Below are 25769 nucleotides of genomic sequence, written 5' to 3' on the forward strand. Positions count from 1 at the left end.
CAACCAAATGGAGGAATTTTGGATATAAAAATAATCTTTATGGAACAAAAGGAACATTTATTGTGTAACTGGGAGTCTCGTGAGTGCAAACATCTGAAGATCATCAAAGGTAAGCGATTCATTTTATTGCTTTTCTGACTTTCGTGACCAATCTACTTTGCTGCTAGCGGTTTGTAATGTTTTGTCTGCTGAGAGAGAGGTCCTTACATAAACGCTTGGTATGCTTTCGCCGAAAAGCTTCTTTAAAAATATATATATTGCACTTGTGATTTCATAAAAATGAAATATTATCAGTAATTTAACTTGAATTTGGCACTCTGCATTTCAGCGGATGTTGACGAAAATGATCCCGCTGACGGGATGGTGCATCAAGAAGATAAGGTCCCACAGTTGGGGGGCATGTCAGAGCAAAAACCAAATCATGAGGTCGAAGGAATTGTCCGTAGAGTTCCGAGACAGGATTGTGTTGATGCACAGATCTGGAGAAAGGTACCAAAAAATGCCTGCAGCATTGAAAGTCCCCAATAACACAGTGGCCTCCATCATTCTTAAATGGAAGAAGTATATAACCAAAGACTCTTCCTAGAGCTGTCCTCCCGGCCAAACTGAGCAATCGGGGGAGAAGGGTCTTGGTCCATTTGAAAGAAAACACTATGACGTTTGTGGAAATGTAGGAGAATATAACACAATAGATCTGGTAAAAGATAATACAAAGAAAAAACAAACCATTATTTTGTATTTTTTTGTACCATCTTTGAAATGCAAGAGAAAGGCTATAATGTATTATTCCAGCCTAGGTGTAATTTAGATTTTGGCCACTCGATGGCAGCAGTGTATGTGCAATGTTTTAGACTGATCCAATGAACCATTGCATTTCTGTTCAAAATGTTGTATCAAGACAGCCCAAATGTGCCTAATTTGTTAAAACTTCTTTGGGACCAGTGTCCCTTCCAAGGGATGGTTGAGCTAACGTAGGCTAATGCGATAAGCATGAGGTTTTGAGTAACAAGAACATTTCCCAGGACATAGACATATCTGATATTTTCAGAAAACTTCAAATTCTTGTTAATCTAACTGCACTGTCCAATTTACAGTAGCTATAACAGTGAAATAATACTATGCTATTGTTTGAGGAGAGTGCACAATTTTGAAAAAAACATGAAAAGTTATTATTAAGAACAGAAGGTTGGAGATTGGCCGAAAATTGCTAAGAGCTGAAGAATCTAGATTAGTTTTCTTCAGAAGGGGTTTCACCATAGCAGTGGGGAATGTGCCTGTGAACACTTCAGATATGCAATTAAAAACTGTTTTGAAGAAGGTAGTGGGGATAAGATCGAGGAGACAGGTACAGTAAAAGGCTTAAGTTGTGTTTTCTCTTTCCTGAACATGCATTATGCAACCAGGAAAAATAATTCCATAATGCCTTGGCGTGGTAGACTAGGGCACATATCATCAAACTTCTCATCAGGTCTTGCTTGACTGATACCCAGCATAATATTTGTTATCTTATCTCTGAAATAGGCCGCAAACTCATCACATTCAGATGTAAAGGAAAGTTCACAAAGGTTTGCGGGGGAAGGATTTATCAGGCCATCAATTATTCAGAATATTAGTGATCATGTTCGAAAAATGAGCCCATCTGGCATTTTTAATTGCCTTGTTATACAGTACCAGTCAAAAGTTTGACACATCTACTCATTCAAGGGTTTTTGTTTATTTTTACCATTTCATACATTGTCGAAAATTAGTGAAGACATCTAAACTATGAAATACCACATATGGAATCATGTAGTAACCAAAGAAGAGTTATAATAAGAGTTAAAATATATTTTAGATTCTTCAAAGTAGCCACCGTTTGCCTTGACAGCTTTGCACACTCTTAGCCTTCTCTCAACAAGCTCCACCTGGAATGCTTTTCCAACATTCTTGAAGGAGTACCCACATACGCTGAGCACTTGTTGGCTGCTTTTCCTTCACTCTGTGGTCCAACTCATCCCAAACCATCTAATTTTGGTTGAGGTCGGGTGATTGTGGAGGCCAGGTCATCTGATGCAGCACTCCATCATTCCCCTTCTTGGTCAAATAACCCTTACACAGCCTGGAGGTGTGTTGGGTCATTGTCCTGTTGAAAAACAAATGATAGTCCCACTAAGCCCAAACCAGATGGGATGGCATATCACTGCAGAATGCTGTGGTAGCCATGCTGGTTAACCTTTCTGGCGCAGGGGTTCCGCTAGCGACCCACCTCGACAACATCCGGTGAAATTGCAGAGCGCCAAATTCAAAATACAGAAATAGTCATAATAAACATTCATAATAAATACAAGTATTATATATCGGCTTAAAGATTCACTTCTTGTTAATCCAGCCGCTTTGTCAGATTTCAAAAAGGCTTTACGGCAAAAGCATACCATGCGATTATCTGAGGACAGCGCCCCGCTTACAAAAGCATACAAACATTTTACAACCAAGTAAACGAATGACAAAAGTCAGAAATTGCGATAAAATTAATCCCTTACCTTTGAAGATCTTCATATGGTTGCAGTCACAAGAGTCTCAGCTACACAATTGTTGGAGGAAATTATAGTTGAAATGATTAATTATGTATACATTTAGCTTAGAACCATTTATTTTAATACTATTATGTTATGGTATGAAATGTATGGGTTCTTGGTTAAGCTGTTACTGAAAATGTAAGTAAAATGAATTAATTGTCTGTACCTTGCGGGTTTAAGGGAGAGGGATGGCATATCTCTTTAGACAGATTGGAATGTTTGTTTTATGAGGGGAGTAGAAGACGAGAGTGTGTGAGAAACTGATGACGTCATTTTCAGTTTATAACCTGTGGAAAAATGTGTATGTAACCAGTACTCTCTTGAATTAAACGCTATTACCTGACTTTTAAGACTGGTCTCGATCTATTTCATGCATAAATGATAAACTTACAACTTATTATGAAATAGAGAAAGAGAGTGAATTTGGTTTTGGCTACAAAACATATAGGAATTTAGAATTCCTCTAACAACAATACATGTTTGTTTTGTTCGATAAAGTCTCTCTTTATATCCCAGAAACTTGTTGGCGCATTTTGTTCAGTAATCCACTGGCTCAAAGGCGGTCAAAACATGCAGACGAATACATCCTAATAGTACCGGTAAAGTTTGTCGAAACATGTCAAATGATGTTTATAATTAATTCTCAGGTTGTCAATTGTCTAAATAATTGATCATATTTCAACCGGACAATAGCATATTGAATAGAAAGGAAAAACAACGCACACCATTCAGCTCTGAATTCTTCCCCTGTCCACTGACAAAAAGGGTCTCATTCTTCTTCATTTTTCAGAAAACAAGCATGAAACTATGTGTAAAGACTGTTGACATCTAGTGGAAGTCATAGGAACTGCAATCTGGGTCCTAACCCATTAGATACTCTATAGGCATTCAATTCAATAAAAAAGATCCCACTTCCTGGATGGATTTTCCTCAGGTTTTCGCCTCCATATCAGTTACAGCATGTTATACTTACAGACAATATTTTGAGTGTTTTCTATCCAAATCTACCAATTATATGCATATCCTAGCTTCTGGGCCTGAGTAACAGGCAGTTTACTTTGGGCACGCTTCTGATCCAGACGTCGAAATACTGTCCCCAAGCCATAAGAAGTTAAGCGTGCCTTGAATTCTAAATAAATCGCAGACAGTGTCACCAGCAAAGCACCCCCACATCATCACACCTCCTTTTATTTTTATTTCACCTTTATTTAACCAGGTAGGCCAGTTGAGAACAAGTTCTCATTTACAACTGCGACATGGCCAAGATAAAGCATGCTTCACGGTGGGAACCACACACGCGTAGATCATCCGTTCACCTACTCTGCGTCTCATGAAGACACGGAGGTTGGAACCAAAAATCTCACATTTGGACTCATCAGACCAAAGGACAGATTTCCACCCGGTCTAATGTCCATTGCTCGTGTTTCTTGGCCCAAGAAAGTCTATTTTTGTTATTGGTGTCCTTTAATAGTGGTTTCTTTGCAGCAATTCGACCATGAAGGCCTGATTCATGCAGTCTACTCTGAACTTGAACTCTATGAAGCATTTATTTGGGCTGCAATCTGAGGTGCTGCTAACTATAATGAACTTATCCTCTCAGGTCCTTCCTTTCCTGTGGCGGTCCTCATGAGAGCCAGTTTCATCATAGCGCTTGATGGTTTTTGCGACTGCACTTGAAGAAACCTTAAAAGTTCTTGACTGACCTTCATGTCTTAAAGTAATGATGGACTGTTGTTTCTCTTTGCTCATTTGACCTGTTCTTGCCATAATATGGACTTGGGTCTTTTACCAAATAGGGCTATCTTCTGTATACAAATCCACAAATTAACTTTTAACAAGGCACAACTGTTAATTGAAATGCATTCCAGGTGATTACCTCATGAAGCTGGTTGAGAGAATGCCAAGAGTGTTCAAAGCTGTTATCAAGGCAAAGGGTGGCTACTTTGAAGAATCTAAAATATATTTTGTTTTGTGATATATTTTCTTGGTTACTACATGATTCCATATGTGTTAATTCATAGTTTAGATGTCTTCACTATTTTCTACAATGTAGAAAATAGTAAGAATAAACAAAAACCCTGGAATGAGTACTGTAGGTGTGTCCAACCTTTTGACTGGTACTATATATGCCAAGTTGCTTTCTCAGAAAATCATAATGGATCTGCAACTTTCTACACAATTGCCTTTCTGCAATTTCTCTTAAGTTGATTTGTTTTCAACATCATTGGAGCTATGGCCATTAATAGCTATGGCTATTAATTTGTTATGAAAGTTATCAACTAAATCATCACAAGAGGAAGACAGAATAGGTGATGGTGTATTGTTTATACACAAAATAAAATCTGTAGCAACTTCAGAGGTACGATAGCCCAGTAAAGTCCATCGAGTTCAAAAGATTCATGAATTCAATCGCCTTGGAGTCAGTTTCTTCAACATAAATATTCAACATGAATATTAAAATCGCTCAACACAATGATTTTATAATAGTTCTCAAGGACAATAGACAATAGTTCAGAAAAATCTGTAAAGAAAGTGGGGCATTGCTTTGGTGGCCTATACAGAGCCAGGACTGGTGGCTGACATTTAAACAGTGATGTTGTGATGTTCTAAAGATCCAAAGTCGCCAAATGAAATGTCCTTACAGGTGAGAGCATTCGTAAAAATAGAGATGGTCCTCCCACCCATTTCCTCTTTTCCGATAGAGTATGAAAAGCTGTAGTCTGGGGGATGCTTCAAAAAGAGTGGCACTACAGTCTGAAGACAGCCATGTTTCTGCGAGAAACATGCAATCAACTTTGCACCCAGTAATTTAGCAGTCTATGGAAACAGCTAGCATGCCAGTCATTCCTTAAAACTGCACGCAGACATACAAATTGTATCCATGAGATTATCGGACTCTGGGTAAGTAGGAAATCTTGCACTATCCTTTACGTTCAGAGTGACAAGTTACAACATACAGTTTAAGTCGGAAGTTTACATACACTTAGGTTGGAGTCATTAAAACTTGTTTTTCAAATGTCTTGTTAACAAACTATAGTTTTGGCAAGTCGGTTAGGACATCTACTTGTGCATGACTACTTTGTGCTGTCATCTACTTTGTGCTATCTCCTAGAGATTAACGTACTTTGGTGCAGTGCAAATCCATCCTAGAACAACAGCAAAGGACCTTGTGAAGATGCTGGTGGAAACAGGGACAAATGTCCACAGTAAAACAAGTCCTATATCGACATAACCTGAAAGACCGCTCAGCAAGGAAGAAGCCACTGCTCCAAAACCGGTATAAAAAAGCCAGACTACGGTTTGCAACTTTACATGAGGACAAAGATCATACTTTTTGGAGAAATGTCGTCTGGTCTGATGAAACAACAATAGAATGAGGAATGGGCCAAAATTCACCCAACTTATTGTGGGAAGCTTGTGGAAGGCTACCCAAAATGTTTGACCCAAGTTAAACAATTTAAGGCAATGCTACCAAATACTAATGGAGTGTATGTAAACTTCTGACCCACTGGGAATGTGATGAAAGAAATAAAAGCTGAAATAAATCATTCTCTCTTCCGACTTCAACTTTGTATTTGTGGCAAACAGAGCGAGCCCTGCCACTGCATGCTCCTCATCAGCTCCCTACAGTGCTGCAGTGGCTCGCATCAGTTATATTTCCCCTGGACCTCCCCAGCAAAGAGCACCAGATACCATCCCGCTTCCTTTGCCACCTCTGTTAAAAAAATCCTAGGTGAAACACTAATATGTGTCTCTTCCTCTCTCTCTCTCTTTGTGTCTCTTTCATTGTTTTTCACAGGCCATGTCCGAAACCTGTCTTGCCTACTACGTACTTTAACTGCAAACTGTGTACTAATCGAGCTATGTACTATTTAGAATGTACTGTTTAGTGAAAACAAATGCAGCAAGCAACCAATAACAGCATATTAGGTTAATCTTACTGCGAATGAGTCATTTAACTGCTGATGATCAGCAATAGTCACAAGTGGGTCTCGAAATACCATTATTTTCCTCAATAGTGTGCAGGGAATGCTATTAGATGAAAAGCCAAAATGAGTATGACATCCTGGCAATTAAAGCATAATACATTTTAAAAATGTCACAACATAAAACAAAAACATTTCACATACCCCAAATTCCTACTATTTATTTTCAAATTCTGACAGGATATAGAATGAATGATTGAGGAAAAGAGTCAGTTAGAGTGCTTTCGGAAAGTATTCAGACCCCTTGACTTTTTCCACATTTTGTTACGCTACAGCCTTATTCTAAAATGGATTCAATTGTTTTCCTCATGAATCTACACACGATATTCCAGAATGACGAAGCAAAAACTGTTTTTTGTATTAAAAATAAAGTATATATATATATATATATATATATATATATATATATATATATATATATATATATATATATATATATATATATATATATATATATATATATATATATATATATATATATATATACATACAGTGCCTTGCGAAAGTATTCGGCCCCCTTGAACTTTGCGACCTTTTGCCACATTTCAGGCTTCAAACATAAAGATATAAAACTGTATTTTTTTGTGAAGAATCAACAACAAGTGGGACACAATCATGAAGTGGAACGACATTTATTGGATATTTCAAACTTTTTTAACAAATCAAAAACTGAAAAATTGGGCGTGCAAAATTATTCAGCCCCCTTAAGTTAATACTTTGTAGCGCCACCTTTTGCTGCGATTACAGCTGTAAGTCGCTTGGGGTATGTCTCTATCAGTTTTGCACATCGAGAGACTGACATTTTTTCCCATTCCTCCTTGCAAAACAGCTCGAGCTCAGTGAGGTTGGATGGAGAGCATTTGTGAACAGCAGTTTTCAGTTCTTTCCACAGATTCTCGATTGGATTCAGGTCTGGACTTTGACTTGGCCATTCTAACACCTGGATATGTTTATTTTTGAACCATTCCATTGTAGATTTAGCTTTATGTTTTGGATCATTGTCTTGTTGGAAGACAAATCTCCGTCCCAGTCTCAGGTCTTTTACAGACTCCATCAGGTTTTCTTCCAGAATGGTTCTGTATTTGGATCCATCCATCTTCCCATCAATTTTAACCATCTTCCCTGTCCCTGCTGAAGAAAAGCAGGCCCAAACCATGATGCTGCCACCACCATGTTTGACAGTCGGGATGGTGTGTTCAGCTGTGTTGCTTTTACGCCAAACATAACGTTTTGCATTGTTGCCAAAAAGTTCAATTTTGGTTTCATCTGACCAGAGCACCTTCTTCCACATTTGGTGTGTCTCCCAGGTGGCTTGTGGCAAACTTTAAACAACACTTTTTATGGATATCTTTAAGAAATGGCTTTCTTCTTGCCACTCTTCCATAAAGGCCAGATTTGTGCAATATACGACTGATTGTTGTCCTATGGACAGAGTCTCCCACCTCAGCTGTAGATCTCTGCAGTTCATCCAGAGTGATCATGGGCCTCTTGGCTGCATCTCTGATCATTCTTCTCCTTGTATGAGCTGAAAGTTTAGAGGGACGGCAGGTCTTGGTAGATTTGCAGTGGTCTGATACTCCTTCCATTTCAATATTATCGCTTGCACAGTGCTCCTTGGGATGTTTAAAGCTTGGGAAATCTTTTTGTATCCAAATCCGGCTTTAAACTTCTTCACAACAGTATCTCGGACCTGCCTGGTGTGTTCCTTGTTCTTCATGATGCTCTCTGCGCTTTTAACGGACCTCTGAGACTATCACAGTGCAGGTGCATTCATACGGAGACTTGATTACACACAGGTGGATTGTATTTATCATCATTAGTAATTTAGGTCAACATTGGATCATTCAGAGATCCTCACTAAACTTCTGGAGAGAGTTTGCTGCACTGAAAGTAAAGGGGCTGAATAATTTTGCACGCCCAATTTTTCAGTTTTTGATTTGTTAAAAAAGTTTGAAATATCCAATAAATGTCGTTCTACTTCATGATTGTGTCCCACTTGTTGTTGATTCTTCACAAAAAAATACAGTTTTATATCTTTATGTTTGAAGCCTGAAATGTGGCAAAAGGTCGCAAAGTTCAAGGGGGCCGAATACTTTCGCAAGGCACTGTATATATATAAAAAAAATGAAATATCACATTTTCATAAGTATTCAGACCCTTTACTCAGTACTTTGTTGGAGCACCTTTGGCAGCGATTACAGCCTTGATTCTTTTTTGGTATGACGCTACAAGCTTGGCACACCCTGTATTTGGGGAATTTCTCTCATTCATCCACTCAGTCAGGATGAATGGGTAGCATTGATGGACAGCTATTTTCAGGTCTATCCAGAGATGTTCGATTGGGTTCAAGTCCGTGCTCTGGCTGGGCCACTCAAGGACATTCAGAGACTTCTCCTGAGTTGTCTTGGCTGTGTGCTTAGGGTTGTTGTCCTGTTGGACGGTGAACCTTTGCACCAATCTGAAAAATGTTTGTTTGATATTATGTTACATTTTGGAAATGTATTATGCAGTAATTTTCAGGATGTCATACTAATTTTGTCTTTTCATCTAGTAGAATTTGCTGCACACTATTGAGGAAGATAATCGTATTTTGAGACCCATGTGTGTGTGACTGTAGCTGATACTCAGCTGAGGGGACACACTCTGAGCGCTCTGGAGCAGGTTTTTATCAAGGATCTCTCTGCACTTTGCTCCGTTCATCTTTCCCTCAATCCTCACTAGTCTCTCAAACCCTGCCACTGAAAAACATCCCCACTGCATGATGCGGCCACAACCATGCTTCACCGTAGGGATGGTGCCAGGTTTCATCCAGATGTGACGCTTAGCATTCAGGCCAAAGAGTTAAATCTTGGTTTCATCAAACCAGATAATATTGTTTCTCATGGCCTGTGAGTCCTTTAGGTGCCTTTTTGAAAACTCCAAGCTGGCTGTCTTGTGCCTTTTACTGAGAAGTGGCTTCTGGAACTCTGGAGCTCTGTCAAGGTGACCATCGGGTTCCTGGTCACCTCCCTGACCATGGCCCCTCTCTGCCGATTGCGGTTTGGCCGGGTGGCCAGCTCTAGGAAGAGTCTTGGTGGTGCCAAACGTCTTCCATTTAAGAATGACGGCGGCCAATATGTTCTTGGGGACCTTCAATGCTGCATACATTTATTGGTACACTTCCCCATATTTGTGCCTCGACACAATCCTGTGTTCGGAGCTCTAGGGACAATTCCTTTGACCTCACGGCTTGATTTTTGCTCTGACATGCACTGTCAACTGTGGGAACTTAAATAAACAGGTGTGTGCCTTTCCAAATCAATCCAATCAACTGAATTTCTCTCATCTCTTGGATGACCAATGGAAACAGAATGCACCTGCACTCAACTTCAAGTCTCATAGCAAAGGGTCTGAATACTTATGTAAATAAGGTATTTCTGTTTTCAAAAATAAATTGAAATTTGCTAAATGTTCTAAAAAACTGTTTTTGCCTCATTATGGGGTATTAAGTGTAGGAAAAACAATATTTAATAAATTTTAGAATAAACGCTGTAACATAACAAAATGTGGAAAAAAGTGAAACGTCTGAATCCTTCCTGAATGCACTGTAACCCATGGGAAATCGAAAGAGGCATTTGAAGTGTCCAGAATTTCAATCACACCAGTCTACTTAAGAAATTGGAGTAATTAGCCAAGCCATTGATTATTCAGTGCTAAACAATATCCAATTGGAAGTTCAGACGTCCAATCGAGACATCCAATGTTGAATAAACTACTTTATTATTATTATTGAAAGGGAATAATTCTGTCAGCAGACATTAAATCTGCTCAGAAAAATATACAATAAAATGTCAGTTGACAGAATTATTATATTTTACAAGAGAGATACTTCAACTGTTGTTATGACATCCTATAGTGTAGTTTGTGTATTTTACTGCTGTTACTGCCCACGTAATCCACATGATCCCGATCATTACTCAGGATCATTATATGATCGTTCAAAAATCCTTTGAACATCTTGTCAACAATAACAAGTATCAGTCTAAGCATCTGTTTGATATATGTGTACATGTGTAAAGTCTGGAAATCTATAGATTCCCCACTGCACATTTATCGTAGCTGTTACAGTGTGTGTGTGCGTGTCTGTGTGTATGTGTTTGCAAGCACATACATTTGCACCCACAAGTGTGTGTGCGTGCGCACGTACGCATGCATGTGAAACGTGCTAATGTGATTCGCAGACATTAACATCCTCCACCTTAAATGATTCAAATTATATGCCTCATGGGACCATGTGCCACAGGCATTAAAACATCATAGCTGTGTCTGAAATGGCTATATTGACGACGTAGTGCACCCATAGGGCTCAGGACAAAAGTAGTGCACTAAATAAGGAATATGGTGCCACTTTGGATGGAGCCCATAAGACTCATCAACAGTCTATTAACCGACAAACATGCAGATAAGGATTTTATTGAAAGGTGGTGTTTAATCATGCTGTCTTCATAATCAAACCGTGTGGGAATATGATACTTTAACTGTTGCGTGACAAACACTTGGCACAAATAGCCTGAGCTGCCAAGCTGAAAATTTGAAGTGGCATGGTGTGGTTTGAAAACAGTGACACTTATGAGCAGTGTAAAAATGTAGCCCCCAAAAATGTCAAACAAATTAATTTCCACCCCGTTCATTTTGCCTCATGGTTTATAAATAAGTCGTTTTTTGAGGGAGGGTAGAAAGTATCAATTATGGTTGTTGTTGAAATTGAATTTCTCTAGTCTGGAACTGTGTGCATTTGACAAATTTCGTTTGAGTGTGCATTCCCCTTACAAATGCACAACTTGTCATCCATAGCCACTGTCAAGGTTCTTTCATGATAACAAGACGAGTTTCTCTCCTCACTCTATTCCTCACGTTCACTTTCACTCACTAATTACCATTTCTCTCGCTCATTTCCCTCTCACTCTCTCTCTCTCACACACACACACACACACGAAACCATCCTCTTTCTCTAAACCGCTCCCGATACTCTTTTTGTTCTCTAACCTTGCATGTGTGCGTGTGTGGAGGGGGAACTAACTTTACAGGGGGAACAATACAGAATGAGCATCATCCTGTAGGAGAGATGAATGGACGAGAGGACTGGCGTAACTGCGATCCCCCAATAAAGAATTAGCCAATGACACTGCCTCTTTTCCTGCGGTCCCCCCCCCAGTCCCCAGTCACATCCCTCGCACTGATTTGATTGAGAACGCTCTGTGCATACACAAGACCCACGCTCCTCCTCTCCGCAGGGGCATGGTCACGGCTCGCCCAAATAACCATTCATCTCCTCTCGTTCCTGTCTCACCATATATCATCGACTTTAGGCTCATCATTCTTTTACATCAAAGCGGAGCTGCTGTGAGAGGAGGATAGGGGGAGGAGGAAGGAGGAGGGAGGGATGGAGGAATGGCAAAGCACTTAACAATCCCCGTCCATGTTCCCACAGAGCAATTAATGTGGTGCCAGAACGACGGCCCACTCCTTTCTCCACAGAAACAAAACCAGAATGGATGAGGGAGAGCAAAGCTGCATAAGTCACTGCCTGCTGCGGCTGCATGGGCTGGCTGGGCATTGAGGGAAAGAGAAAGAAAGGAGAGAGAGAATGGCTGGGATGGAGAGAGAGAAAATCAGGGGGAATGCGAGAAAGAGAGAAGGAAAGAGGGAGGGAGGGAATGGGGGAATGAGAGGAAAGGAGAAAGACAATGGTAGAGTGAAGAAGAACGGCAATAAGCGAGAGAGAGATAGTGAAGGAGTGAGAGAGTGATAGAGACAGAGAGAGAGAGAGACATGGGTGGAGAAATAGAGAGGGAATGAGAAAAATGCAAAGGAGAACCCTAGACAAACAGAGTTGGAAAGGGCAAGAGTGAGACATGGAGAATTGAGGAGATTGAGAGAACAAAACCCGAGAAAGACAGACTAGGACAGAGTGTCTTTTCTGCCAGTGTTTTTTTCGAAAATCTCCTTGGTAGCCATTTTATGGGTTTCATTCATTAGTTAGGCGCCACGGAAAAGATAGGGAGAAATATCACAAGTCACCAAAAAAATAACACATCACCACTTTCCCTCTCCGTTGATATTTTACCAGTGGTGACCTTCTGGAGTCACAGAGCAGATTGTTAATCACAGAGAGAAATATTCACAAACCATTGGGTTTTTTGTTGACGCTTTTGTTGCTTAACCATTAGAATTTCACTGGCTTGGTCTCGGAGTTGGTTGCTGAGAGTTTGAAATGTGTCCCTAAACCAGCTCTGCCCTATATGCGGAAGATACTGTTAGTGAGAAAATGAATTGATTTAAATTTTAGAATAAGGCTGTAACGTAACAAAAATGTAGGGGAAAAATCAAGGGGTCTGAATACCTTTCGAATTCAGTGTACATACAAGCGTTCTTAAAAAAAAGTTATGAATGTATAGTCTTGCATGTACTCTGATTCAAACCATTACACTGTTTTGAAAAGAAACTGTAATAGAAAAATAATGGCACCTAACATCAGTTCTCCACAGCTGTCAAGAGTGAAAATTAATTAGAGCTATTTTAATTTAAGGATGTGTAAAGCAGTACCTATCACAAAGCCTCCTCGTTTTCCCGGGAGCAAAAAAAAAAAAACACATTGTCTAATTATAAGTCACATGTCACTGTCACCTACATGTGTGACACTGTGATTTAACTTCAGTCACAAGCCAGAGCCATGCACTCAACTGCAGGCCTATCATCATTTGATAGTGTATGTATTTAGGGAGAGGGTAGATGTTTCCCATACAGTGCATTTGGAAAGTATTCAGACCCCTTGACTTTTTCCACATTTTGTTACCTTATATCGTTATTCTAAAATTGATTAAAACAAATTTTCCCTCATCAATCTACCCCAAATACCACATAAAGCAAAAAAACGTTTTTTTAGAAATATTTGCAAATGTATTAAAAATAAAAAAAACAGAAATACTCAGACCCTTTGCTATGAAAGTTCAAATTGAGCTCAGGTGCATCCTGTTTCCATTGATCATCCTTGAGATGTTTCTACAACTTGATTGTGACCCACCTGTCGTATATTCAATTGGTTGGACATGATTTGGAAAGGCCCACACCTGTCTATATAAGGTCCCACAGCTGACAGTGCATGTCAGAGCAAAAACCAAGCCATGAGGTCGAAGGAATTGCCTGTAGAGCTCTGAGACAGGACTGTGTCGAGTCACAGATCTAGGGAAGGGTACCAAAAAATGTCTGCAGCATTGAAAGTCCCCAAGAACACTGGCCTCCATTGTTCTTAAATTAAAGAAGATTGCTGCCCGGCCGAACTGAGCAATCGGGGGAGAAGGGCTTTGATCAGGGAGGTGACCAAGAACCCAATGGTCACTCTGACAAAGTTCCAGATTTACTCTGTGGAGATGGGAGAACCTTCCAGAAGGGCAACCATCTCTGCAGAACTCCATAAATCAAGCCTTTATGGTAAAGTGGCCAGATGGAAGCCACTCCTCAGTAAAAAGTACATGACAGCCCACTTGGAGTTTGCCAAAAGGCCCCTAAAGAATTCTCAGACCATGAGAAATAAGATTCTCTGGTATGATGAAACCAAAAATGAACTCTTTGGCCTGAATGCCTAGTGTAACATCTGGAGGAAACCTGGCATAATCCCTACGGTGAAGCATGGTGGTGGCAGCGTCATGCTGTGGGGATGTTTTTCAGTGGCAGGGACTGGGACACTAGTGAGGATCGAGTGAAAGATGAACGGAGCAAAGTACAGAGAGATCCTTGATGAAAACCTGCTCCAGACCGCTCAGGACCTCAGACTGGGGCGAAGGTTCACCTTCCAACAGAACAACGACCCTAAGCACACAGCCAAGATAACGCAGGAGTGGCTTCGGGACAAGTCTCTGAATGTCCTAGAGTGACCCCGCCAGAACCCGGGCTTGAACCCGATCGAACATCTCTGGAGAGACATGGAAAAAGTTGTGCAGCAACCCTCCCCATCCAACCTGACAGAGCTTGAGAGGATCTGTAGAGACAAATGGGAGAAACTCCCCAAATACAGGTGTGCCAAGCTTGTATCGACATACCCAATAAGAGTCGAGGTTGTAATCACTGCCAAAGGTGCTTCAACAAAGTACTGAGGAAAGAGTCTGAATACTTATGTGAACGAAATATTAAAGTTTTTTTTTTTTTTTTTTACATTTGCAGAAATGTCATTATGGGGTATTGTGTGTAGATTGATGAGGAAAATTTTTTAAATACATTTTTAGAATAAGACTAATGTAACAACATTTTGAAAAAGTCAAGAGGTCTTTCCCAATGCACTGTATAACCACATATCTAAGATGACATGACCTGGAAATGCCATGTAAAGACTGTACACTGTATTCCTTGAAATATACTTAAAGTAAATTTGCCCTTTACCACAAATGTAGGATGCCCTTGTTCTGCTGATACTTTGCATCCCCCTAAAGGTTAAGGTTAGGATACAAGATAGGGTAAGCTGATCCCAGATCAGTGGATAAGGGCAACTTCTGCCTCAAGCATATCATGGATATTCAAGGAGCATGGAAGATGTCCAGGGAATTTCCATGTCATGTCAAAGGGGACTAATATTGCTCAAGGGGTATCAGTATTTAGGTATCTCAAGAAGTTTCTCCCCTCTCCAGCAGCTCAGGTTATAACTCTTTTTTTCCCTCCTTTTTTTGGACAGTCCAAGGAAGTGTGAATGTTTGTAGATAACGGTGCCTTGTGAAGGAATGTATTCATAAATACACACTACCTTTCAGGCACAGACCGGGCTGTTGAGATGTACCTCTCAAAGTGAGGAAAGAGTATGAGTGCATTCTGGGTAGGAAGACACTCACAGAAGTCAGCCCAGTTATGCCAATCAACCACAGCCTCACATGAACAGCTATTACTGTGCAGCATGTCAGTGAAGCACCCTGAGCCCACAGCATCAGGTTCCTTGAAGGACGTTTAGGATGGGAAAACAGGGAAGTTGTGTCTCTACCTGCGTAGGGGACAGGGGCGTCCTTGTCCAAGGCCACCAAGGGAGGGTCCAGCAGGACGGTGTCCATGTTCTCCGTGATCACCCCATGGTACGACGTCTCGATCCACGGCTTGTGTTTGTTCACTGTGGAGAAGAAAGAGGAGAATGGGGAGATAGAGAGAAAGACGATGTCAGATGATTTTTTTAGGTTTGCCCGGCCATGAAAATGATAGCTAAACAGTACTATCAATAACCATGAAGCTAATATGCATAGACAGCTCTATTTCTCTCTCTAACATACCGGAGGGATATGATATCGCTCTCCCAACCAGTATTCATGAGAAACACACTAAATTATCTGATTTTGGGTCCTGGCGATGTTGCTTTTGTTTGCCTCACAGGTACAAAAGCTGTTACAAGCCCTTGATCAATGCCCACAGCTAAACAGACTAAACTGCAACTTAAATTGCCCACAGGCAAAGCTCAATTGGGGTGACTCTTTCGATTTAGTTTGCAAATACAGTCAGGTTATCCTTAATAAAGATGAGAAAAAAAAAAAAAATTATACAAATACTGAGCTGTATTGTATGCTCAAACAATTTGAACATATTATTTTATACTAATACAATTGCTTAGAGATAGAGATTTAATTCAACAAGTAATACAACAACCTCAAAAAGATAGAGATGAAAAGGATTGGTACCCCTGTTTTCAGTACTCCAGCACCCTCCCCTTGCGGCGATAACAACAGGCTTTTTCTAAAATGTTTTATGAGACTGGAGAACACATTGGGAGTTCCATACTTCAAGTTAATGATGCCTTTGACCTTAACAAGGGCCCCAGGACCAGTGAAAGCAAAATACCCCCATAACATCAAAGATCCACCTCCATATTTACAGTAGGTACGAGGTAACTTTCTGCATATGCTTCCGTTTTGCGACGTCAAACCCACTACTGGCATGCCCGGCCAAAGAGCTCTATTTTCATGTCAGAATTTATAACTGTATTCTCCCAGACACAGTTTCTGGAGAACGGTTGACATCTCTATCTGAAGCCACAGACAGTTGTGGCCACTCACTCACTCAGTACCCTGCTGTGTATAAAGTACAGTTCATCTCTGTAGAGCTCCCTCGACTCAAAGGAAACCATTGACCGAGTCCCAATGACACACTGAACTCCTACGCAAGTGCAGACAGAGAGCGAGAGAGATGGAGAGATAGAGCAAGCTAATAGGCCATTCAATACACCAGGAGATTACTTTTAGATGGGTGCTGACAATCCACTGCAATTTAATGACTTCCTCGAAACCCACCACGCAAATACGCTGACCGAATAAACTAAAAGCTTTTCAAAGTTTAAGTTCAGCGACACACACGCACACGCGTTGTGTATTCACACACAGACAGTACGCTCACATAGGCGATCATGTACATGCACACTAGAGTGCACACACACACACACACACACACACACACACACACACAAAATCTCTTCTGAAAAAGTTCTGGAAGCTTTGCGCCCGTTTGACCTTTCAATCCGAGGAAAAGGAACAGTTTGCTTCATTCTAATGAGCAGATGACATGTCTAGCTGGCACTTTTCACCCCACTCCTAAACATCCTGGTCTCAATTTCGATGTGGCCTTATCCTCTATGGGATCGGTGTCCCTCCACCGGGATGGTTGAGCTAATGTGCACTAATGTGATTAGCATGAGGTTGTAAGTAACAAGAACATTTCCCAGGGCATAGACATATCTTATATGGGCAGAAAGCTTAAAATCTTGTTTATCTAACTGCCCCGGAGTGAAGGGCGGCTCCGGTAGCTCCTGACTGACGGGCGGCTCCGGCAGCTCCTGACTGACGGGCGGCTCCGGCAGCTCCTGGACAGGAGGGAGGCTCTGGCAGCTCCGGACAGGAGGGAGGCTCTGGAAGCACTGGACAGGCGGGAGCACCTGGAGGGAGGAGACGGAGAGACAGCCTGGTGCGTGGGGCAGCCACAGGAGGCCTGGTAGGTGGAGGAGGCACCGGATGGACCGGACTGTGGAGGCGCACTGGAGGTCTCGAGCACCGAGCCTGCACAACCTGTCCTGGCTGGATACCCCCTGTAGCCCGGCAAGTGCGGCAGGGTGGAACAGACCGCACCGGGCTGTGCTGGCGAACCGGGGGCACCGTGCGTTCTGTCTCCTAGAGATGAATGTACTTTGGTGCAAAAAGTGCAAATCAATCCCAGAACAACAGCAAAGGACCTTGTGAAAACGAGTCCTATATCGACATAACCTGAAAGGCTGCTCAGCGGTGGTGAAAGTGGTGATCCTAACTGACCTAAGACCGGGAATTTTTACTAAGATTAAATGTCAGGAATTGTGAGAAACTGAATTTAAATGTATTTGGCTAAGGTGTAACTTCCGACAAATATTTTCATTTGGAATTTGGTATAAATGTTGTCAGTAGTTTATAGAATAAAACAAAAATCTTCATTTTACCCAAACACATACCAATAAATAGTAAAAACCAGAGAAACTGGTAATTTTGCAGTGGTCTCTTAATTTTTTCCAGAGCCATATATATATATATTCTGAACAGGAACAAAGGATTGATCACATCACACCGATGTAGACCAGAACACACACACACACACACACACACACACACACACACACACACACACACACACACACACACACAGAGTCCTAATGAGAGTTGTGTGACTGGTTGAAGTTTTCAACAAGCAGGTCTATTCTGGGCTCAGGTTTTGACAGTTCAACACTGAGGTCATGCTCAGCATGGAGTCTGTTTCTGTACTTGTTTTTTAAGCACGCCAGAGTTGAGAACCCTGACTTGCATAGGTATGTGGTGCCAAACTGGATCAGAACATCTACTGCTTTCTCAGTCAGGCAGGAGACCACTTCCTGCAGTAGATGAGCAACACAGAACTGTGTTTGCCTCAGAAAGCATCTTGCTTCAATCGGTTTATTCCAGTTCAGTATAAAAATGATTACTTGTATTTTAACCGCAACAGTTCCAACCTAGACTTGTTTTCAACAATTTCAAAGTAAGATGTACAGTAGGCCTGATCATTTTTAATATTCATCTCTACTGTTCTTAGGGTTGCACTATCAGTAGCTGGCTAGCTTGCTTTGGCTAACGTTAGCTAGCATATTAGCTGTGGACAAGGGGATTGTTTGAAAGAGAAACTCACATCGACAACTATAAGAGATAGTACTCCCTTATTCCTGCTTATCATCCATCACCTGTTAGCTGTCGTTCTGCCCCTCAGCAAGGCAGTTAACCTACTATTCCTGGGTTAAATGCGGAAGACACATTTCAGTTGAATGCATTTACAGTGCCTTGCGAAAGTATTCGGCCCCCTTGAACTTTGCGACCTTTTGCCACATTTCAGGCTTCAAACATAAAGATATAAAACTGTATTTTTTTTGTGAAGAATCAACAACAAGTGGGACACAATCATGAAGTGGAACGACATTTATTGGATATTTCAAACTTTTTTAACAAATCAAAAACTGAAAAATTGGGTGTGCAAAATTATTCAGCCCCTTTACTTTCAGTGCAGCAAACTCTCTCCAGAAGTTCAGTGAGGATCTCTGAATGATCCAATGTTGACCTAAAAGACTAATGATGATAAATACAATCCACCTGTGTGTAATCAAGTCTCCGTATAAATGCACCTGCACTGTGATAGTCTCAGAGGTCCGTTAAAAGTGCAGAGAGCATCATGAAGAACAAGGAACACACCAGGCAGGTCCGAGATACTGTTGTGAAGAAGTTTAAAGCCGGATTTGGATACAAAAAGATTTCCCAAGCTTTAAACATCCCAAGGAGCACTGTGCAAGCGATAATATTGAAATGGAAGGAGTATCAGACCACTGCAAATCTACCAAGACCTTGCCGTCCCTCTAAACTTTCAGCTCATACAAGGAGAAGACTGATCAGAGATGCAGCCAAGAGGCCCATGATCACTCTGGATGAATTGCAGAGATCTACAGCTGAGGTGGGAGACTCTGTCCATAGGACAACAATCAGTCGTATATTGCACAAATCTGGCCTTTATGGAAGAGTGGCAAGAAGGAAGCCATTTCTTAAAGATATCCATAAAAAGTGTCGTTTAAAGTTTGCCACAAGCCACCTGGGAGACACACCAAACATGTGGAAGAAGGTGCTCTGGTCAGATGAAACCAAAATTGAACTTTTTGGCAACAATGCAAAACGTTATGTTTGGCGTAAAAGCAACACAGCTCATCACCCTGAACACACCATCCCCACTGTCAAACATGGTGGTGGCAGCATCATGGTTTGGGCCTGCTTTTCTTCAGCAGGGACAGGGAAGATGGTTAAAGTTGATGGGAAGATGGATGGAGCCAAATACAGGACCATTCTGGAAGAAAACCTGATGGAGTCTGCAAAAGACCTGAGACTGGGACGGAGATGTGTCTTCCAACAAGACAATGATCCAAAACATAAAGCAAAATCTACAATGGAATGGTTCAAAAATAAACATATCCAGGTGTTAGAATGGCCAAGTCAAAGTCCAGACCTGAATCCAATCGAGAATCTGTGGAAAGAACTGAAAACTGCTGTTCACAAATGCTCTCCATTCAACCTCACTGAGCTCGAGCTGTTTTGCAAGGAGGAATGGGAAAACATTTCAGTCTCTTGATGTGAAAAACTGATAGAGACATACCCCAAGCGACTTACAGCTGTAATCGCAGCAAAAGGTGGCTCTACAAGTATTAACTTAAGGGGGCTGAATAATTTTGCACGCCCAATTTTTCAGTTTTTGATTTGTTAAAAAAGTTTGAAATATCCAATAAATGTCGTTCCACTTCATGATTGTGTCCCACTTGTTGTTGATTCTTCACAAAAAAAATACAGTTTTATATCTTTATGTTTGAAGCCTGAAATGTGGCAAAAGGTCGCAAAGTTCAAGGGGGCCGAATACTTTCGCGAGGCACTGTAGTTGTACAACTGACTAGGTATCCCCCTTCCCCTTTTCCTTAAAATGACAATAATGCCTTGCTAGCTGACTTCCACTTCCACCGTCGAAGCACCGTTTCCTGAGGCATTCCGCCCTGTTCTGAATAACTTCCTGGGTTTACTGTCATGCTGTGGATATTTGGTCAGGATGTGTAGTTATAATTTGATCCCTTTGAGAGACTCATAACTAAATCACTTCCCCACACAAAACAAATTGTGGGCGCACTTCAAAATTTCTCAACGTTTGCATTAAGCCAAGGTGAGAGAAACTCATCGCTGTATTTGCGTTTCAATTGAATTGAAATCAGTCAGAACTTGTGGCTAGCTTGAGTCCAATGACAGCAGGGATTAAGGCCGAGTGGGAATGACAAGTCAGTGGCTGACAGCACATCACATGCTGCTGAACAACAGCACTGCAGTGTGTGGGTCGTGGATGGGTTCTTTAAGAAAAACCGCAGAAATAGATCTGGTAAACCGCGAAGCACACGGGCATCTCCCACCCACTCGCGCAGCTGTCAAACTGATCGGAGACACTGCTCCTAAGCAAACAGCGCATCGAACAGAGAGTACAGTTGCACTTGGACAAATCAATTCCAGATATTAATGAAATAATAATACATTTACTCTGATACGTCGCGACACATACTTGTAGAAAGGCTGCTGTAGACAAAGGCAATACAGAAGCTTCAAAATGAGGGGAAAAAAAGGAATTGTGCAGTATTACTAACAAAAAGATGAAACGTCAAAATGTGTATCAAATCTTACAGTAGTGCATACATACTATCATCAAAATAACTGGTTATAAAGTGGCCGAATTATCTGTTAATATTGAATGTTTTGAGAACACCTTCTGGGTAGTTTGTGTTTGACGTTAAGGGAATGTTCTCTTGGAAACAATCCTTGCACGTCACTGGAACATTCCCATGGAAACTTAGGTAATGACCTCATGGGACCCTTATTAAGGGAACATTCTCTAAAGTTGTGGGAACATTTGCTGTTAGCTGGGATCACTCTGTTACCGTGAAATGGTCCCGTACAGACAGACACAGAATAGTCAGAGTGTGCTGCGGCGGAGCGGATGGCTCGTCTCAGACTGGGACGGCAGTGGAACGTTTGGGGTCATTTTAGTTCCACAAAAGGGTGAAGTTTCCCAAATATACAGTAAAAGGTTGGTGTCTGGTTTTGATGGGAGTATTCTTGCAGCATGACTCAAGGGTATGAGGTGAAAAGTAGCAAGCTATAATATTTCAGTCAAGAGCATGCCCAACAGCCGCCGTGGTTCAGACAGTAACATCCTATTCTGGCAGACCATGTCCACACTGACACAGTGCATCTTCAGCCAGTCCTAAAGTAAGTTATATGGGTGGCGATTTCAATTTCTGGCGTAACCTCTTATGTTCATTTTAGCGCACTAACTCTCCAAACACACACACACAGAGAGACAGAGAGAGAGAGAGAGAGAGAGAGAGAGAGAGAGACTTTTGATGCTCTTTCTTCCAACAATAAGTACTAATGGCTACAAAATACTCAAAATACTCCCCCCCCCCCCCCCCCACTAAACCGCATAAAAACATAAACACACAAAAACATCAAAATTCCCTCACAATCTCATTACCAGTAAGAGAGAAAGAGAGAGAGAGAGAAAGAAAGAGAGAGAGAGAGTGAGAAGAATATGACTGAGCAATACAGACACGCAGAATTCTGCTGGGAACAGTATCTTGTTTTTGTAGACTTCATTATTTATCCAGCAACCCCCCCAAAAATTACATTATATCCACGTTTTAAGCGTGTCTAATAAAACCCCGTCAAGCATTGGGGAAGGGAACAGAGCGTGTGCAAATCTGCGCTGCGACCTCCCTGTGCCCTCATATAATGAAAGCTCCAGTCAGCATTCCAACTGGTAATTAAAACTAGAGACACACAACGCGAGATCGCCGGGATGGATGGAGAATTTTACAGTGTTTCTCCAGAATGATGCAACACTCTTATTAATCTGTGACCAGATGACACCCTGCTGTAATGTTGGGCTTTGTAACCTGGCAACATGGGATCAGGACATGTACATACTGTATCAGCAGTATAAGAGAGAAGGGGGAGAGAGGGGAAGAGACAGGGGGGGAAAGGATGGAGGGAAAGACAGCGAGGACAGAGAAAGAGGGGAAGTGGATTGAGTAGCGAGAGAGATGGAGAGAAACAGAAAGAGGGAGAGAGGATTTGTTTTGGGATAATTGCATTGTCTAATTACATTTCCCTTACACCTCTGCGTGCTATTTAAACTTTGTGCATCATGCTGATCAACAAACGCAACCTTTCCAGGGTATAACCATGACTCTCTAATTAAGACTTAATACAAAGAAATGAATGGTTTATTGCAGTCTGCTATGATGGGAACAGTGTTTATTATTGCCTATGGGCAATGCCATTTAAATCGTTGGTCTCCCGCAGCTACAGGTACGTTTAAAGGAATAGTTCCTGATTTTGGCAATGAAGCATATTATCTACTTCCCCAGAGTCAGATGAACTTGTTGATACTATTTTTATGTATCTGTGTCTAGTATGAAGGACGTTAGAAGTCGTGTTGCGAGACAATGCTAACTGGAGTTAGCACAATGAATGGAAGTCTACGGGAACAGCTAGCATGCTAGCTGTTCCCATAGATTTCCAAGCATTGTGTTAACACTAGTTAGCAATTGCACTAACGCTACTTACCATCTTCCTTCAAACTGCAGTCAGATACATAAAAATGGTATCCATGAGTTCATCTCACTCTGGGGATGCATGATTCTGAGCTGTAGCGAAATGACTCCCACACTTGATCTCACCTCCAACCACTGGGAATGGAGATGTTCTCTTGAATGCAACACATTGCACAGTGATATGCATAAGGGAACACGGATTATGGTACTTGGCTCATCGTGCTCTAGCAACTCCTTGTGGCGGGCCGGGCGCCTGCAGGCTGACTCCGGTCGTCAGTTGAACGGTGTTCCCTCCGACACATTGGTGCGGCTGGCTTCCAGGTTATGAGGGCGGGTGTTAAGAAGCGCAGTTTGGCGGGTCATGTTTCGGGAAAACACATGACTCTACTTTTGTCTCCCGAGCCCGTTGAGGAGTTGCAGCGATGAGACGAGATCAAAATTGGGGAGGAAAAAGGGGGTAAAATACCCCCCAAAAATACTCCTTATGTACTCCTAATTACCAGCTTCCATTCAGTCAGTGCATAAAAGCTCTTCGCCAGGCCAAATAGATACCTTAGTCTTGATAAGGCTATTTGTGATGTGCCATCCAGTCATGTGATGTTTGCATGAACTTTTCTAAAGGCTTTCCCCCAAAAACGCTCTGATTAAATGTTGACTGCAAAGTAGGCTGACCTGACAATGATTTCTATCAATGGGGAGGGCATTTGTTTTGCTCAATTGAAAAAGGGGCAACTACACCCTTAAATATACACTAACATTCAAAAGTTTGTGGTCGCTTAGAATGTCCCTGTTTTTGAAACACTTAAAATCAATTAAAGTCAATTAAAGTCAATTAAAATAACATTGAATTGATCAGAAATAAATTACGATTGTAGCTGGAAATGGCTCACTTAAAATGGAATATCTATAGAGGCCCATTATCAGCAACCATCACTCCTGTGTTCCAATGGCATGTTGTGTTAACTAGTCCAAGTTTATCATTGTAAAAGGCTAAATCCTTAAACCCTTTTGCAATTATGTTAGCACAGTTGAAAACTGCTGATTAAAGAAGCAATAAAACTGGCCTTCTTTACACTAGCTGAGGATCTGGAGCATCAAATTTTGTGGGTTAGATTACAGGCTCAAAATGGTGAAAACTGAACTTTCTTCTGAAACTCGTCAGTCTATTCTTGTTCTGAGAAATGAAGGCTATACCATGCGAGAAATTGCCAAGAAACTGACGATCTCGTACAACGCTGTGTATTACTCGCTTCAAAGAAAGCGCAAACTGGCTCTAAACAGAATAGAAAGAGAAGTGTGAGACCCCAGTGGACTACTGAGCAAGAGGACAAGTACATTAGTGTCTAGTTTTCATTAAATAGTACCCGCAAAACACCAGTCTCAAAGTCAACAGTGAAAATGTGACTCTGGGATGCTGGCCTTCTAGATATTTAGTGTACTACACAAAGTGTAAATGATGGAAGTACCAGCCCAAACTATACGCAAGTATACCAACTCTAGTGCAGGATTGACCAGTAAATCACAGAACGTAAGGATAAGCAAATCCCCATATCCAAATCGACTATCCTATAGTCCAATGGCTCCTTATAGCTGCTGTAACAGTATAACTTTAGTCCGTCCCTCTCCTCGCCCCAACCTGGGCTCAAACCAGGGACCCTCTGCACACATCAACAGTCACCCTCAAAGCATCGTTACCCATCGCTCCACAAAAGCCGCTGTCCTTGCAGAGCAAGGGGAACCACTACTTCAAGGTCTCAAAGCGAGTGACGTCACCGATTGAAATGCTATTAGCGCGCCCCACCGCTAACTAGCTAGCCATTTCACATCCGTTACACTTCCATGAAGCTAAAGATAAACCAATCAGACTGGTGTCTGACCTTATTCCCAATGGGACCATTAGGGATCCAATTCATTACTCAGTTCTTTAGCAGAGGGAATGTCGACTCAGATACAGTCAAGCAAAAAAGAAACCTAATGACTAATAGAAAAAGAGTAATTATGCATATTGACTCGAGACGCAGCAATACTTTCACATTAAGCAGAACTGAGTGAGTTGGCAGGAGCCCGGAGTAAAGATGCTTCCCACTCTGCACTTCAGTGCTCTGTGTCTGCACATCTACAGGCACATTACAATTTGTATTTTTTAAGGATCCCCATTATCTGCTGCCAAGGCAGCAACTACTCTTCCTGGGGTCCAGCAACATTAAGGCAGTTATATACACCATTTAAAATATTACATTTCATAACACTTCACCCAATACATTTAGTGTTCCCTCGGGCCACTACTCCACTATCACATACTTAGTGAGTGTAGTGGGTGTCTTATCATTGTATGTGTGTCTTCACAGTCCCCGCCGTTTCATAAGGCGTGTTGTGTGTTTTAAATCTGATTCTACTGTTAGCATAAGTTACCTGATGTGGAATGGAGTCCCATGTAGCCATGACTCTATGTAGTACCATGCGCTTCCCATAGTCTGTTCTGGACTTGTGGATTTTGAAGAGACCTTTGGATGACATGTCTTGTAGGGTATACATGGGTGTCCGAGCTGTGTACTGTAG

General features: G+C 41.5%; 1 protein-coding gene across 2 annotated transcripts in view; it reads right to left on the reverse strand.

Annotated features, from left to right (window-relative positions):
* The window catches only part of LOC110530144 (calsyntenin-2), a 287793-nt gene that overhangs the window by 151271 nt on the left and 110753 nt on the right, over positions 1-25769 (reverse strand). For both annotated transcript variants that reach the window (XM_021612991.3, XM_021612992.3), the window contains exon 2: positions 15546-15668. In XM_021612991.3, the coding sequence (XP_021468666.3) occupies positions 15546-15668 (123 nt within the window). The remainder of the gene's footprint in view (positions 1-15545; positions 15669-25769) is intronic.

Source organism: Oncorhynchus mykiss, chromosome 8 (assembly GCF_057628025.1).
Source record: "Oncorhynchus mykiss isolate SJ-2025 chromosome 8, ASM5762802v1, whole genome shotgun sequence".
In the NCBI taxonomy this organism is placed as follows: domain Eukaryota; kingdom Metazoa; phylum Chordata; class Actinopteri; order Salmoniformes; family Salmonidae; genus Oncorhynchus; species Oncorhynchus mykiss.